General features: G+C 50.7%; 1 protein-coding gene across 5 annotated transcripts in view; it reads left to right on the top strand.

Moving 5' to 3' along the window:
- Positions 1 to 15,878, top strand: part of ARHGAP22 (Rho GTPase activating protein 22) — a 154,984-nt gene that overhangs the window by 88,502 nt on the left and 50,604 nt on the right. Inside the window, exon 1 of one of the 5 annotated variants that reach the window (XM_084794327.1) lies at positions 9,664 to 9,991. The exons of the other annotated variants lie outside the window; for them this stretch is intronic. Coding sequence (XP_084650453.1) covers positions 9,940 to 9,991 — 52 coding nt within the window. The 5' untranslated portion in view covers positions 9,664 to 9,939. Of the gene's footprint in view, positions 1 to 9,663; positions 9,992 to 15,878 lie in introns of those variants that run through there. 5 annotated transcript variants of the gene reach the window in all.

The raw sequence follows: 15,878 nt of genomic DNA, 5'->3' as shown, positions 1-15,878 counted from the left end.
CAAATGACAGTACCCACATTGCCCTGTGGAGGAGGGATGGAGCAGCCCGGAATGCTGAAAATTCAGGCCTTTGATAAAGTTCCTGTGGCCAAACTGGAGCTTGTGGGGTCAGGGGAGTCAGGGGCCTGTGGTCAGCCACTGACAGGGAGGTGAGGTTCCCCATGCCCTTGTCACCTGCAGTGCTCAGGAGCTCCAGCGGGGCCTCTGATCTGAGAGTTCCCATGCCTGGTACAGAATAATTCTCCACAGTAATTGTAGCAGGAAGAATGTGGGAGAAGCAAAGAAGAGTCCCCCAGATGTGTCCAAGAAGCAGCCTTCTGTGGGGGTCTGCACCGCAGGAATGTGGAGAGCAGCGGGCACCTTTCTTCCAGTAAGCCCAGAGAAGCTGATCTTTGTCCTGTGAAGAGCCACTTAAGCGGTCCTCTTGGATATGCAAATGCGATACCGGTCACCAGCCAGTGTCCTCGGAATTCCCCTATAGAGGGCCTTTTGTAGCCGTAGGTGGTGGGTTTGCCTTCTTATAATTTTGAGTGGTTTGGCAAAGACTGGGGAAGTTTTTTTACAGGCAGAAAAAGGAGTGGTCAGTTAGGAGAGTTGGGGTGGAAGAAAAAAATCTGAGGACTGATTTACACAAAGAGTTCCTTTCTGGAAACAACCAAAAATACCAACACAATATTTTTATATTGTTGTTTATAAGAAATAAACACTACCTGTATACCAAGACACAGACACACACACTGTCAAGGGTGTTCAGTGTCCTCCAACCTGCACTCCTTCTTCCCTCCCCCTTCCCCTTCCTCCCTCCCCCTCCCCCTCCCCTTTTCCCTCTTCCCTCCCCCCTCTGTCTGTCGATTTTACTTTTATTTCAAGTTCTGGAGAACTGATTTCACACCACCCCGCAGGTCCACAGTCTGGAGTGAGAATGCTTCTTGAGTTTGGTACTCAGGAGGGATACAGGATGAACAGACTGTGCAAAGTGAGGCCTTAAATGCTTAGCGAACCTACCCTGATGATGCTGATTAGCAGGGTGGCTAGACAGTGAAACTAGTATGGGTGAGGGACCCTGTGCACTTACAAGCCTTGTCCCAGCAGGGAGGTCAGCTGGAGAGTTCTAGCAACCCTGTCCCAGTGAGGAAGCTGGTGTTCTGTGGTTCCTTACCTCACTGCCAGTACCAAGGATGGCCTGGGAAGGACCTAATTTCTTGCCCACCATTCCCAACTTCCAAAGTGAGTAGAGTGTTAAGGTAGCCCCAGGAAGCAGGAGACACACTTGGGAAATCACTACAGAAAAACTCCAGGGGATAGAGCCTTCACCCAGCGGTGTCTGTGCTCTGATGACACCGCAGAAGGCAACGTCTGCCAGGCAGCCTGCTGAGCATCAGACAAACTGGCCTAGAGAAAAGCTGGAATGCTGCACTGTGTTTTCTTCAGCCAGCAGGTGGCAGCAGAGAGCACAGTATGCCAAGAGCTGTTTTTCTCTGCCTTGTCCTCCTCCCTCCTCCATCCTTTACTATGTCCACTGTTCTGTTAAGAAAGCAAAGGGTACTGGGCTCTGCACATGAATCAGCATCCTTCGTCAGCACTCACATCCCTCAGGATCTTCTGTCCCATTCACTCTTCAGGTAAAGAGACAACTAGATTTTAACTTTGGCGTCAGCTTCGGTCAGGGCAAAATGGTTTCAAACGATATGCTTGGGCAGCAGGTGCCCAACGTCCCTATGCACCGGTGCTCACCTGAACTTTCATCATCATTGCCAGTGCTGGTCCCTAAAATATCCTAACAGCCCTCCCAGAGCCCTGCCCCCTCCCCCAGGTACCCAGAAAGGGCCACTGAGGTCCCGGAAGGAGGCTGAATTCCGAGTGACTGCATGGAGCGGTACTATTCCTTCTCTCCTTGTAGTGACTCATAAGAGATGGTGACCTGAGCAGGAAGTGTCTTTCCGGGATGAAGCCAATGAGGTTGGGGGTGGGGTGCTTGTTACAGCAGTGCATACCAGCCGCCTTGAAAATGTGCCCAGTGCCCTGCCCTGTCGACGTCAGGATGTAAACTGGTGTCAGTGTTTCCCCTTCAGTGACCTGTGTGGTAGGTAAGACACCAACCTCGGGGGCTCACCCGTGGCAGAGACTCATGTGGTTCCCGAGAGTCCTCCTGTAGCGTCAGCAGCAAGGCATACTAGCGACACCCTAGTTTGCAATACTAGGACCCTGATAAGTGGTTCTGACACCAGGTGGGACTAACTTACAATGAAGTATCTCATCTTCGGTGTCTGTCCTGGGAGTGCTGCTAGAGCCGTGAACGGTGCAGGGTCTCGTGACAACTGCAGAATAGTTCCCCTCCCTAAAGGCAGGCGCATGCTGCTAGGGTGGTCTCGGTCCACAGAAGGCTGAGCTGAGGATCACAGATACTAAAAGTGAGTGGAGGCAGTCAGCCATTCGACCACTTTGTGTCTGATCTCCCCATTTGTAAGTTAGGATTACACCAGGTATGGTGGCACACACCTGTAATGCCAGCACTCAGGAGGCAGAGGCAGGGGGGTTGATGTGAGTTCGAGGCCAGCCTGGCCTACAAAGCCAGTCTAGAATAGCCAAGACTACACAGAGAAACCCTGTCTCGAAAAACAGAAAACAAAAACACAAACAAAAGACAAAACTTTAAATTAGGATTATTGTAGTGGATGTAAACATGTTTTTGTTTTGACCCTAAGTGTGGGATGTGAAACAGACTTGTGTAAGGGTGTGCAGTGTTTTTCCGCTGAAAACAGACTTATGAGAGAACAAGTGATATTTGTCCATTGGAAAAGGAATTGTCTCTTGTAGGGACATGGTCTTTGCCAACTGATAAACATCCTAGTACGGAATCTGAGAGGATATATATATAGTCACATAAATGGTCCAAAACATATATATACATGACCCATACAAGAGGCAGAGCTTTTTGATCTTGGCTGTTCATCACTCCACTTCAAGATGATCCTAGAGAGAACCGCTCCAGGGAAGCTTTAAGGTTCTGGGTTCCAGTGGCTGTGGTTGCAGTCACCTTCACTGAATTGCTGGTTTGCTGGTCTGTTGGAATATTGCAGACTATGCCAGTGCAGCTGCTCCAAGGAAATGAGTCTAAAAAGGTCTATTTCTCCTGTTCCTATTAACGTCATTTCTCTCCTGTCTAGGGTATGTGGGTTGGAAGGGAGGTATAAGCATTAAAAAAAAACAAACAAATAAAGTAGGTTTACAAGAGTTCAAAGCCTACAGATTACAGTAGGGTTCTTATGGGAATTAATGAGTTCACACAGGCAGAAAATTCGGAACAGTATTTAGCACCCAGTAGGTGCTCATGATGCGTCACTTTGATTACTGGAGCACACAGGCGACTATGTGACCGCTGCCCAGACCACCTCCCACCGGTCAAGTACACAGAAAGGCCTGATATAGCCAGACTGGTGGAGACATGCTGAGTGTCTGGAGCTGAGGCTGAACCCAGCCCTCTCAGCAGCATTTGTCCTCAGAGTGGGGAAGGAAAGAGAGAGAAATGCAGGAATAGCAGGTGGGGGGCAGAAGTGAGTGAGGGTGAGACTTAGGAAAAGGACAACGGGCTTTGTAAATCCCTCCCTTAGCCGCCTGGCCAACTTCAGTGGCTTCAGGCCACAGGAACAGCAAAACAATGTTCCCCAGGAATTTCTCAGCAACCGGTCCCCTTGTCTTTCCCTGTGGGAACTTGGAGCTGCAGACAATCCTTCTATACCCATTGTCCACTACAGCTAGAGAGCCCTTGGTCATGGCTGGTGAATATAGCTGGGCCAGCTCCCCCAGCACTCACCCCGCCCCCATGTCCCGTCCCTGGGAGTGGGCACTACAGCTGTGCCAAGAATGAGCCTTCGCTGGCAGAGCTCACAGCCTGCTCTCAGGGTCTGCCCGACTCTGAAAGGCTGTCCCCTCTCCAGAGCAGACTGCGCCCCCCCCCAGACAGTTTTCACAGCTGCTTCTCTCCAGATGGTGGCCAGCGGTAGATGGACATCCTGGATAGCGTTTCCATCATCTTGGAGATGGGATTAGTTTTCTAAGCCAAGAGCTTCCTGATTTAAGATGAAACAATTTCTCAAATACTCTACAGTTCTTTTAAAGCCCCATGAAAGACTGACTCCAGGCCAGACCTAGCTTGCCACCTGTCTGTGCACAGGTTTATTAGAATGTAGGCACACCCTTCTCGTGTCAACCTTGTCCTGCCTGATTCCATGCTGCATTTGTAGATATTTGTAGATGGCAGTCCACCTGCTGTCTGTTCCTTACTCACAGCTTACAGACCCCTTGTTCCTAGTACATTTGGGTGCTAAGTTATAGTGTGAGACACTGTGATGTAGGCTGGAGTGTAGCTCGGTCGGTGGTCAAGTATGAGCCAAGCAAGTGCAGAAGGAATCAGGGAGAGAAAGAGAAAGAGAGAGGGACAGAAATGTTCTCGGGCACCATCGCTTAGAAGTATGCCTACACATAGCCATATCTGTCCATTTTAAAAGCTAAGAGTTTGAACTTTCTTCTTCTTCTTCTTCTTCTTCTTCTTCTTCTTCTTCTTCTTCTTCTTCTTCTTCTTCTTCTTCTTCTTCTTCTTCTTCTTCTTCTTCTTTTTTTGCTATAAAGGACCCAAAGTTTGGGGGATGTGATTGTGTTTAACTTGAGTTAGGTGTACGTGGCTGGTGCTTTGGGAGACTGAGCCAAGAGGGTCCCCAACTAGAAGCCATCCTAGGCTACATAGAAAATCCCAGACAAGCTTGGGCTACATAGTGAGACACTATCTCGAAAGTAAGTTTAATTTAAAAAATAAGTTTAGTTTAATTTAGACCTTATACACTATATATATTGAAGGGGTACATAGAAACCCATTCATATACTTTTTATATATGTTTTTTAATTTTTTAATTTTTGGTTTCTTGAGACAGAGTTTCTCTGTGTAATAACCCTGGTCCTCATGTATCCCAGGCTGGTCTTGAACTTATTTTCCTGAGGATGACCTTGAACTTCTGATTCTCCTGCCTCCATCCCCCAAGTGCTGAGATTCCAAGTATGAGAAACCATACTCATTTTTTTAAAATCATGTTTTCATCATTATATAAAGTAACCCATTTAGTGCATGCTTGGGGTGTCTCAAATAATAGTGTTTCTACTGATCTTCCTGTTCCTTCATCCCTGTGGTGGCTTGACTGTGACAGCCGAAGTGATGATGTTGTAGGTCCAGCCCTGACTGCTACTGCTTTTGTACAGGAACTGCAGTGTCCGATGCACACAGCTCTCCCTCTTCATCTTGGTCTTGCCACAGAAGGCATGGCACTTGATGCGCTGGCTGATATCCACGTTCACCACCATTTCCTAGAGAGGGACACTCCATAGAAGTTCCCGTGTTTACCATCACTCTGTCCTTGTTGGTGCACTGAACTGTGTCACTGGAACCTAGGCCGCTGCCGGAAGAGAAAAATGACTAGTTTAAAGTAAGGGAAGACTAGCAGTGCATTACGTAGTCACTGTATTCCTGCGTCCTCCCCCAAAAGGTTTGGAACCCCTTCTACTAAAAACATTCATCATAAAATAGTGAGAACACGATAGTAACAGGAAAGGGAGATAAAAGTTAAAATGCAAAATCAGGAACCATGACGTAAACACAAGACTGAGTCAGGATCTTCATGCTACCAAGGGCAAACTTTTAATTTCCCCTAGCTTCCAAAAAGCTGAAAGAAGAAAAAATCAGAATTAAATATTATTAAGAGAAAGGGAGGGGCTGGAGAGATGGCTCAGCGGTTAAGAGCACTGACTGTTCTTCCAGAGGTCCTGCGTTCAACTCCCAGCAAACACATGGCAGCTCACAACCATCTATAATGTGATCTGATGCCCTCCTCTGGCCTGCAGATGTACAATGCAGGCAGAGAACTGTATATGTAATAAATAAATAAAGGGAGAGAGAGAGAGAGAGAGAGAGAGAGAGAGAGAGAGAGAGAGAGAGAGAGAGAGGGAGAAAGGGGAAGTGCACACTAGTCCTGATAAACTCCATGGCTTTCTGTTCTGTATGCTTTGGGCCGACAAGGTACCTCCCAGCCACAGGACACTGTCTTCCACAGCTGCAGTCTTCTTGCCTTCCTCATGCGGTTCATGGTCCTAGCTGCCTGTGCCCTGTGGTGTGTATAGGCGCTCTCTCCACCCCCACCCCAGAGTGGAACAGCTTGAATTGAGCCTTGCCAACTTGGATGGTCCTGATACTGGATCATTTCCAGAGAGTTTTGGTTCATGATCAATTTGGGGGATGGAGGTATGGTTAGGAAAAAAAAATATATATATGTGTGTGTGTGTGTGTGTGTGTGTGTGTGTGTGTGTGTGTATGTGTGTGTGTGTGTGTATTTTTTTTTTACCAAACTCCATGCTCAGTATCTGATTTTTTTTTCTTCAGTTTTAGCTCAAGACCCTGGGCCAAACTTAAAAAATACCATCCACCCATCTCTTTAACTAACCATTGACCAACATACACCCATCTGCCCACTTCCATTCACATCCACTTAGCCATCCATCCATCTATTTATCTATACATTCATTTGCTTAGCTATTCAACCTCCCATCTCTCAGTTTACCTATCCACACATCCATCTGCTCGTCCATCCATTAATCCAACCTGTCTGCCCACCTACCTATCCACACATCCATGTGCCCATCCATTCACTCATGTGCCCAGCTACCCACCCACCTGTCCACACATTCACCTGACCAATTAATCCATCCACCCATTTATTAATCTTCCTCCACCAACCTCTCCACACGTCCATTCAGCCACCTGTGTTTCTGGTCACCCCTTTCTCAACTCGCCAGCTATAGGCAAATCTCTTCGCCTCCTCAAACTCTAAGTTGTTTTCTTCTGTAAACTGGATACGATAGCTGGTGCCTAGTGGGGCTGCTCTGTAGTTAACAGATGATAACATCTGTGTATTGCATGGCACATAATGTTAGCATTCTGCTTCAGTCCGCCTGCTTGTGATATTATTGCTTACTTGCCATGGGGGCGTGGCCCTGCCCAGGGCCATATAAAAGAATAGACCTTCCACGGGGTCTCTCTACTCCCTCTCTCTTACTCCTCTACCCACTTCTCCTCTCTCTCTCTCTCTCTCTCTCTCTCTCTCTCTCTCTCTCTCTCTCCTCTTCCTCTTCCTCTGTCTGTCTCTTTCTCTCTGGGGTACCCCTCCCCCCTTTCTCCCCAAACTCACTTAATAAACCTTATATAATATAATATCTGTTGCCTGGCATCTTATTATCTTATTTTCTTTTTATTAATCATAACACAGAGAAGGAAACACATAGTGAATGCCATTTTCCTTTCCCCTTGAAGACGACATACATCAGGAAAACACACCGTATACCCAGGAATTACAGAGTTTAAATGATAGCAGCTTCTGCCTTCCTATTTGTCTGCCCAGCTGCCTAGGAGCTAGTATTTAAAACCACTTTGAAAAGTCCAGTATCTCAAAATATATTTGAACGGTTCAACGGGGACACTGACCCTCCGTAATAGGCTCATTTGAAGGATGCGGCTTTGCCACTTCCTGTTAGAAAGATAAACAAGCGACTTACAATGGCCACTATGATGTTTTCTTTTAAATCTTGCTTCCCAAATGTAGTACTTGGCCGTTGGACAACTCCCTCAGGGGCTTGCTCCCCCACGGATGATCTCCCTGAATGCTGGGAGCTCCAGCCTGGAATTCCTGGGGCCTCATTAAGCTGTCTGTGACGAAGTGATCTTGCCTGGTGCTAGTACCGTCTAAAGTGACTTGGCAGCAACCAGAAGTCAGGGCTGGCTGGCTTTCCTCTGGTACTCTCTTTGTAAGCTCTCCACCACGTCCTGAGTGAAAGCATTCTTTCTGGATGCCAGACAACCCTGTCTTTCCCAAACACCCACCCTGGGCTTTCTAGGGAGTCAAAGGAGGGGGAGGCAGAGAGCTACCTGCTGTTACTAATCTCCCTTTTCCTGGTTTGCCTAGTCAGTAATCTCCCCCTGCCCCCTTAGCTCTTCTGCTCAGGGTGGACAGCTTTGGTCTCCCAGCTCACTCTACCACACAGCCCTGTCAGACCCCCCCTCCCTCTGTGCTGGGAGATGGTAGCAGAGGCCCCAGGCTAGCCCTAAGGCACAGCCCTGCAGCAGAGCCAGTCAGGGCCAGGTGCTGGGGACTTGAAGAAGAAACAACAACAGAGAAGTCTTGGCAGGGCATTGGGGGCTGGGCTAGGCTCCATCCCCAGCGCCACACAAAGGTAAGCAGAGAAGATGATGAGTCCTGACGTGTGCCAAACAAACACATGAGAGGATGCGATTTCTCTCACCCGGGTGTTACACAGACATGAATGTACCTTCCTGGTAGGAAACAAGTCTACCATAAGAAAACTAACCTCTTGACACCCTCTTTGCCCCTTTCTTTCACCCTCCCAGCCCCAAAGGAAGCATTCCCGGTTTTCCCCCTTCCAGGTGCCTGGAATAGAGCCTGGTGGTGTTTTACCTGCGGGCTGTCCAGTCCATCGCAGCAGATCCGCCCCAGCTGTCACACTCCACTTTTGTCACCATGTATGAGAACATTCTTTTACTGAGAAACATTTTGCTGGCTCCAGTGTTAAGCAGTTGGCAGTAAGGCTGCAATGAATAGCCCCTATACATAGCTTCCCTAGCTGTGTGGACAAGAATTCTCGTGGGGCACATGCTGGGGAACGGAGTTCCTGGGTCCCGGGGTGTGAGCATTCTTAATAGAGAAAAATTACATCTGCACTCTGTCTCTGTCTCTCTGTCTCTGTCTCTGTCTCTGTCTCTGTCTCTGTCTCTGTCTCTCTCTCTCTCTCTCTCTCTCTCTCTGTGTGTGTGTGTGTGTGTGTGTGTGTGTGTGTGTGTGTGTGTAGGTCAGAGGGCAACTTTCAGGAGGTTTTTTTTTTGCAACGTGGATCCCTGAGACTGAGCTCAGGTCTTCTGGCTTGGTGGTAAGCACCACTGCTAGTCAAGCCGTCTCATCAGCCCAGCACTCTTAATTTTGATCAGCAAGACCCTGCTACCTTCCAGCAATTACCACCCCTCATGACCGTGGGAAACAACCAAACCAACCAACCAACCAAACAAAAAAACTACCCAAATCCTTGCTTCCACTTGATTCTGATGGGTCGCAGTGGTTAACCACTTAGCAATATCCTGGCTGTGTCATAGGTCACCTCCATACATACTTAATCCTTATGACAGCCCAATGGGGCAGTTTCCATTATTGCTTCCCTGCACAGGTGGTGTGTGTGTGTGTGTGTGTGTGTGTGTGTGTGTGTGTGTGTGTGTGTGTGTAGGGGGCTTAATTTTACATTGAGCCAGATAATCTTTCAGGTGGAGAAACAGTCCCAGTTGGATAAATGATGTTCCCAATCACAAGGTTTATAGGTAGCTCAGCTAGATTTGAGAGGAGTCTGTGCAAACTTTTTCTGCGACTGTATACACAGTTCAGGTGGGCTGAGAAAAAGAGAGCCCTGGTGGCTTTGTACCACCCCCCCCCTTCCGGTCTTGCACAAGGTTGAGGTGACTGTTTAAAGGATGCTGAAGGAGGGGGAGGAGCCACACTTGTCCCGGGAGGACACTCTTCATCTTCTTGCCCACAGGGGTCAGACTTCCGTGGTCGCGCCGCCCTTAGTGGGTTCTGGGGTATTCGAGGGGGAGTGCGGTCATTGACTGACAAAACGCCCCCTGGCGGTCGCTGGGTGCGCGCGGCTCTGCGCCCCGGGAGAGTAACGGGCCATGGGGAAGGCGCCGCCCCGGGCAGGACATAAAAGCGGCGCGCGGCGTGATCTGCGCGTTCGCGAGGATCAGGGAGGGAGCGGCGCGGGCTAGTGCACCCCATCGGCTCCGCTTAGGGGGTGTCGGCGGGGGCGAGGAGCGGAGGCGAGCCACGGGGAAGCTGCTGTGCCATGGGGCTGTGTTGCTGCAAGGACTGGAGAGGACACCTGCAAGCGTCCAAAGGTAACTCCCGGCGCACACGTGCGTCGCGCGCGGCAGCCGCAGACACAATCCCCGCTGGGGTCCCCAGTGTCCAGGGGCAGCCCGCACCTGCCCGGCTTTGCTGCCGTTCCCGGCCTCTAACTCTCTCCTGAGGCCTCCCCCTAACTCCGGAACGCGAGGGTGGGGGGAGCCAGGGGTACACGCGGGGAGCAGCGCAGTGTGGGGATCCGCACGGTCAGTGGGCATAGGCGGCAGGTGGGTCAAGTCCACCGCTGCATCGGGCCAAGGGGTCCGAGGAGCACGCCAGTGGCCGGAGGGTTCCCAACGTAGCTAGCCCGGTCCCCGCCAGCGACGCCTGTGGGGCTTTACCACCAGGAGGGGGCCGGACCATTCATTCTCCTCACCCGCCTCTGTCACAGACTTGGGCTAAGGGGGCCTGACTCAGAGTTTTCCAAAGTCGCAGCGGAACCTGCGAGCAGAGCTGCTTCTGGAATGCAGCCGGCTTGGAGAGGGCCCAAAAGCGGAACGCTCGGGACAGCACTGGCTGCCCAGGGTCTGGCCTCCCTAGGCAGTGCCCACGGGGCCCGTCTGACTTAACCCTTTCCTCGCCAAAAGGAGCCCTTCTAGTCAAGGGGTACAGCCCTCTATTTAACTTCCCAACCTTGCCTGACCCTAACACTTTGCCTAAGGGCCTGAGAACTAAGTGTTTCAGGGATACCCTAAGTGACTCAAGAGCTCAGAAAGAAAGGCTTGCCTGTCGCTCTCAGAATAAGCAATGATCCTGTTCATCTGCAAGGCATATATATTCTAGTCCGAGATAAAGGAAAATTGTGGACCTGTCAATGAAGCACTCTTGCTCAGGTGATCCTTATTCCACGTTAGTCCTGGTTTCTTTTAGAAAGGGCCTGAGGTAGCTCACAGCAGGACTAAACAGACCTGACCGCAGGAGTTTAGGGTGGACCCCGGCATCCAGACCGGTAGCCAGACCCGACTGGAAACCATCTAGACTGTACTGTTACAGCTGTCCCACTGCAACCGTTCTCTTAGTGTTTGATTTTAAAAAGAAAAAATGAAAGAATGTTGCTTGTGAGGCTTCATGCTTGGGGGCCTCGGGCAGAGCGCCAACTTAGCCAGGGCGACAATGGGATTCCAGGGGAGGGGCTTGCAGCATGCTTTCTGCGGGCAGGTCAGAGTCCAACGGCAAGGATTTTGTGGAGGTGGGGCCTAAGTAGGTCGCTTTGGTGTTTTCTGACCCTTCCTCAGTAAACAAGGCTCGTGTGAGTCTGTCGGAGGGGCAAGGGTAGATCTGCAAAGACTTGAGTAGGGAGAGCCATGTCTTCAGTTGAGCGCCCTGGAAGGACCCCTGTGACATCCCCTGCTAGTAGGCTGATCTAGACCTGTAGAGCCTCCCCCAATCTATGGCTGTGCCCGTCCAAGTGAGGAGCAGCCCAGCCTGGCTATGTTACCCTGCTGGCCTGCGCCACACGAGACAAGCAGCAGCTGGAAGCAGAGACCCAATGTGGGATGCCTTTGCCAAGGTTCTGTAGTCCATGAAAATAAGCCGGACTGACCGTTTTAATGTCTAAGAGACAATAAGACAGAAGGCAATAAGATAATAAGATGCCAGGCAACAGATGTGATATTAGATGAGGAGTTTATTAAATGAGCATGGGGAGAGAAAGAAAGGGGGTACCAGAGAGAGAGAGAGAGACAGAGACAGAGAGAGAGAGAGAGAGAGAGAGAGAGAGGAAGAAAGAGGAGGAGGGAGAGAGGGAGAAGGAATAAGGGGATAAGAGAGACGGGTGAGGTGGGTGTGCCCTTTTATACAGCCCTGGGCAGGGCCACGCCCCCGTGGCAGGTAGGCAATGGCATCACAGGTAGGCAGACTTGAAGCAGAATCCTAACAGACCGCATGCAGGGTTAGAGCGAAGCGCTGCGGTGCCAGGGTGGGCAGCCAGCCAGTGTCCAGCAGTAGGAGGACACCCATCCTGTTAGAGAGTCCATGGGAGGAACTTGTCAGCTCCTCCTCCTCCTCTTCCTCCTCTTTATTTTGAGACAGGGTCCCTCCAAGTAGCCTTGGCTGCCCTGGGACTAACTATGGAGATCAGACTGGCCTCTGACTCACAGAGCTCCACCTGCTTCTCCCTCTCAAGTGCTGGCATTGAAAGTGTGAGCCACCATGCCCTGCTGGTACTTGGCTTCTTAATGTAAACATCTCTTAATGTTTTTACATGCTCTTGACTCATTAAAGACAATTGAATGCATGTGGCCAGTCTGGCTAGGAGGTGGGCAGTTGGGCTTATTGTCTGCAGTGAATTCTGCAATCGGCGAAAGAAGTGGAATGTTACATGGTCACATAACCCGAGAGAGGCGTCATCATTTATCAAAGTTTGGAAGGTTTCTCCTGGCAGGCCTTCTCAGCGCCTTTGGCACATTTGTGCAGCTGTGTGTTGGGTGGACGTAGATCTAGCTTTTCGGCTTGTGTCCGGGGAAACTGCTTTGCACGGAGGCTCATGGTGCACATACCACTGGATACTCTGTAAGAATTTCTGCTTTAGATATTAAGCTCAGTTGCCATAGTAGTAACTCAGCAAGTTGTGGTGTGTGTGTGTGTGTGTGTGTGTGTGTGTGTGTGTGTGTGTGTGTGCGCGCGCGCGCGCGTGCGTGCGTGCACATGCGCGCTCGTTACCTGAGAAGATTTGGATTCTCAACTCAAAATGTATGTGAGGTTTTTTTTTTTCTCTTTGAGACAGGGTTTCTCTGTGTAGCCTTGGCTGTCTTAGACTTGATTTGCAAACCAGGCTGGCCTCAAACTCACAGAGATCTACCTGCCTTTGCCTCCCAAGTGGAGTGGTGGGATTACAGGCAGGCATGTGCCACCGCGCCGAGCTGTGAGTTTCTTTTTTATAAAAAGGTATGTTTTTAAAAAAAAGAAGAAACCAGGCATGAGGTTCAAACCTGTGGTGTCAGAACTTGGTAAGTTAAGGCAGGAGGGTTACATTCAAGGCCAGGCTAGACTACACAGTGGTACCCTATCTCAGCACACATACACACACACACACACACACACACACACACACACACACACACACAAACATACTCCTTTCACTCAGAAAAGTCCTTTAGTTAGTTCCTCATATTTCACTTGGCCAACAGCTAAGGCAACTGCTATTCTCCATTATTTCATTCCTGGATGTTCCTAAACCTAATTTTTTTCTTTTTTTTTTAAACAAGAGAACATTTTAGCAGATTGTCCGGTGTGAAAGTGTACTGGAAGAAGTAGAAAAATTCCAGTAATCTGAATGGCATTTGGCAAAGAGAGCCTCAAAGTGCCCCCTAGTGCCTGATACTGCTCTAGCAGCTGCAGCCTTGTGGCTTTAAAACCCAGCACTGGCATTTGTGCCTGAACTCTGCACCGCAAGTGCAGGCCATGCAGGACACTGCTGCAAGCCAAACTTGGGATGGTGGGGGTGGGGGGTGGGGGGGAGGGGAGGGGGAGGGAGGAGGGCTTGTCTTCATGAATGGTTGCTGTAGAAGAGTTACAGCTAGGTCCCAGGTGCTCCCAGGGAACCAAGGTCCTGCCGCAGGGTCTATTCTACAGGGGCCATGTGTCCCTGAGCGGAGGTCCCATGTACTTGCCCTGAACACTGAGGCACCTGTGTGATTTCATCCTTTCTAGGATTATTTCTAGATGCATCTGTGTGTAGGGCTATGGAGTATATTTACCCAGCTCTTCAGTGTTGCATCATTGCCCAGGCCTGAGGGCTAGTAGAGGGGGATGCCCTTGAGCCTGGCAGTAAGTCCATATTGGATCTAGGCTAGATAGCCACAAGAGCTACAGAGTACAGGGCCCTGAGACCGGATGCTGCTGCCTCCGCGGCTGCTTCATCTCTTGCTCCTTCAGTGACTTTCAGCTCCTCACACTTCCTACTGGTCAGAACCCCTCCCTGCTCCCAGACACCCTCGCTCCCTTCTCCCCGTGGCTCCTTCTGCCAATAGGAGTCTGCCTAACTCCTTTATCAGAAAGTCAGCCTACCACCACTGATAGACTTGCGCCCACTTTGTGGCCTGTGGGACCTTCCCGTGTTGTTTTGTTTTCCATCCTAGCCTGGCCCTGCCTGCTCCTCCCCTCCCCCACCTCTTGGCAGCCTCCGCTCTTGTTGGACCAGTAAGCACCTGAGCATCTGATGACCCCCTAGGCCCCCTCTGTCCCCCCTCATTGCTGGTGGTTGCACCTGTCCCACCTTTCATCTGTGTCTGTCTGACTGGCCCTTCTGCCCTGTTCCCCTGCGTTTGATGTGGCTTCCCCTGATGTCTGAGTTCTGTCTCTTCAGGACCCCGAGAGGACTGAGTGGATGCAGACACACAGCCTCCAGCTCTGCTCTGAGCATCCATCTCTACCAGCAGATGCAGAGCTTTTCCTCAGATCTCAGCTGGAGCCCTTGATGCCCTCTTGCTCCTCTGAAGAGTCGCTGCCCTTCAGCTTTTATCTTCTTCCCTTCCCGTAGTGGTAGGTTGGGCGCTCTGTGATCCTGTTCCCTTGGGCCACCTTCCTTCTTGTCACCTGCGCTGGCTTCCAGGCTGGCCGTCCCATGCCTCTTCTAGCCTACTGCCCAAGCACTGTCTCATCCGCAAACTATCCCTCCTCAGACCTGCCTTGAGGTCTCTGTCTATAGAAAATACTCAGCTCCTTGTGATGACAAGTCTCCCCAGTGCCTGGCCAGCCTGCTACATCACATTGCCTGCACCTCTCTGGTCCCTGTACACTACTCTCTGTACGCCTTCAGATAAGCTGAGAGTGATGGAGCCCCAGCAGGTGGCCTGCACCTTAACCTGCCTCTGGGCCCACAGCTGTCCGGGCCTGCAGATCCCATTCAGCTCATTCCTTGGGAGTTGGTGGTCTGATTGGCTGCCTCCCATGGTCTTCGCATCACTTTTGAAAGCTAGTCCTATACCTATGCGTTTTGTGAACACTGGAAAGCAGACTGCAAGCAGGCAGGCAGACAAGGTGATACTCCAGCTGCCCACTGGTAGGGTCCAGTGTGTGACCCTGGGTACCCAGCAGATCCCAGGGGCAGGCAGATTGTTTGAAAGAGTCCTGCCCACACTGCCCCACAGTGTGGTCTGGGGATGGGTGTCAGAGGCCAGTGGCTGGGGCAGCTTGGATCAGCTCAACTTCAGAGGCATTGGAACAGGATGTGGGTGGAGGAAAGGAGAGCCTGGGAGTGATAGGCAGGCCAGAGCTTCATGGTTCTGGTGACTGCAGAGGTGGCAGATCCCCACAGCAGCCAGCCTTTGAGTCAGAGTTTGTTTGTGCAGGTCCGGTTGTATTTCTGAGAAATGTCCTCTGTCACCTCTTCCCCATTCAAGTGTCCCCAGCAGCAACCTTGTGGGTTTCTTAAAACAGGAACAGGCCTCAGGCTTTCGTTCCATTCCCTAGTCAGGACAAGCCTTCCCCTCGCTGAGCTGCTTCATCCTCCACCTACATTTAGGACATGCAAAGCAAGCTCAAGGGGCTTCAGAAAGCCCAGCCATTTTCTCAGCCTTTCCCTGTTCTGGCTGGGCTACAACAACACAGAAACCTCGGAGTGCATCGGGAATGAGAGATAGGCAACCTCTGGTGACCTCCCCGGCCCATGGCAGCTGGAGGTCCAGGAAGACTCTTTTGAGAAAGCTCGGAACTGCTTTGCTCCCAGCAGACAGGCCCGGGGCTGTCCTCCCGTCTTAGACAAGATCTGGCAGCAGTCAGCTGGGATGAGGTGCTGAGATACAGGTTGAGTCACTCACTGGCCTTTCTTTGACCAGGCTTAAAAGCAGGTCTTTTGCTTCTTCTGAGATCCTCCGTCTTCCGGTGGCTTGCCTAGGCATTTGTCAGGTGTGAAGCCTGGTTCAACATCCTTACAGCCTG

Source organism: Acomys minous (assembly GCF_964271855.1).
Source record: "Acomys minous genome assembly, chromosome: 9".
Taxonomy (NCBI): Eukaryota; Metazoa; Chordata; class Mammalia; order Rodentia; family Muridae; genus Acomys; species Acomys minous.
Note: the sequence above shows the minus strand (reverse complement) of the source record. Positions and strands in the feature narration are given on the sequence as shown.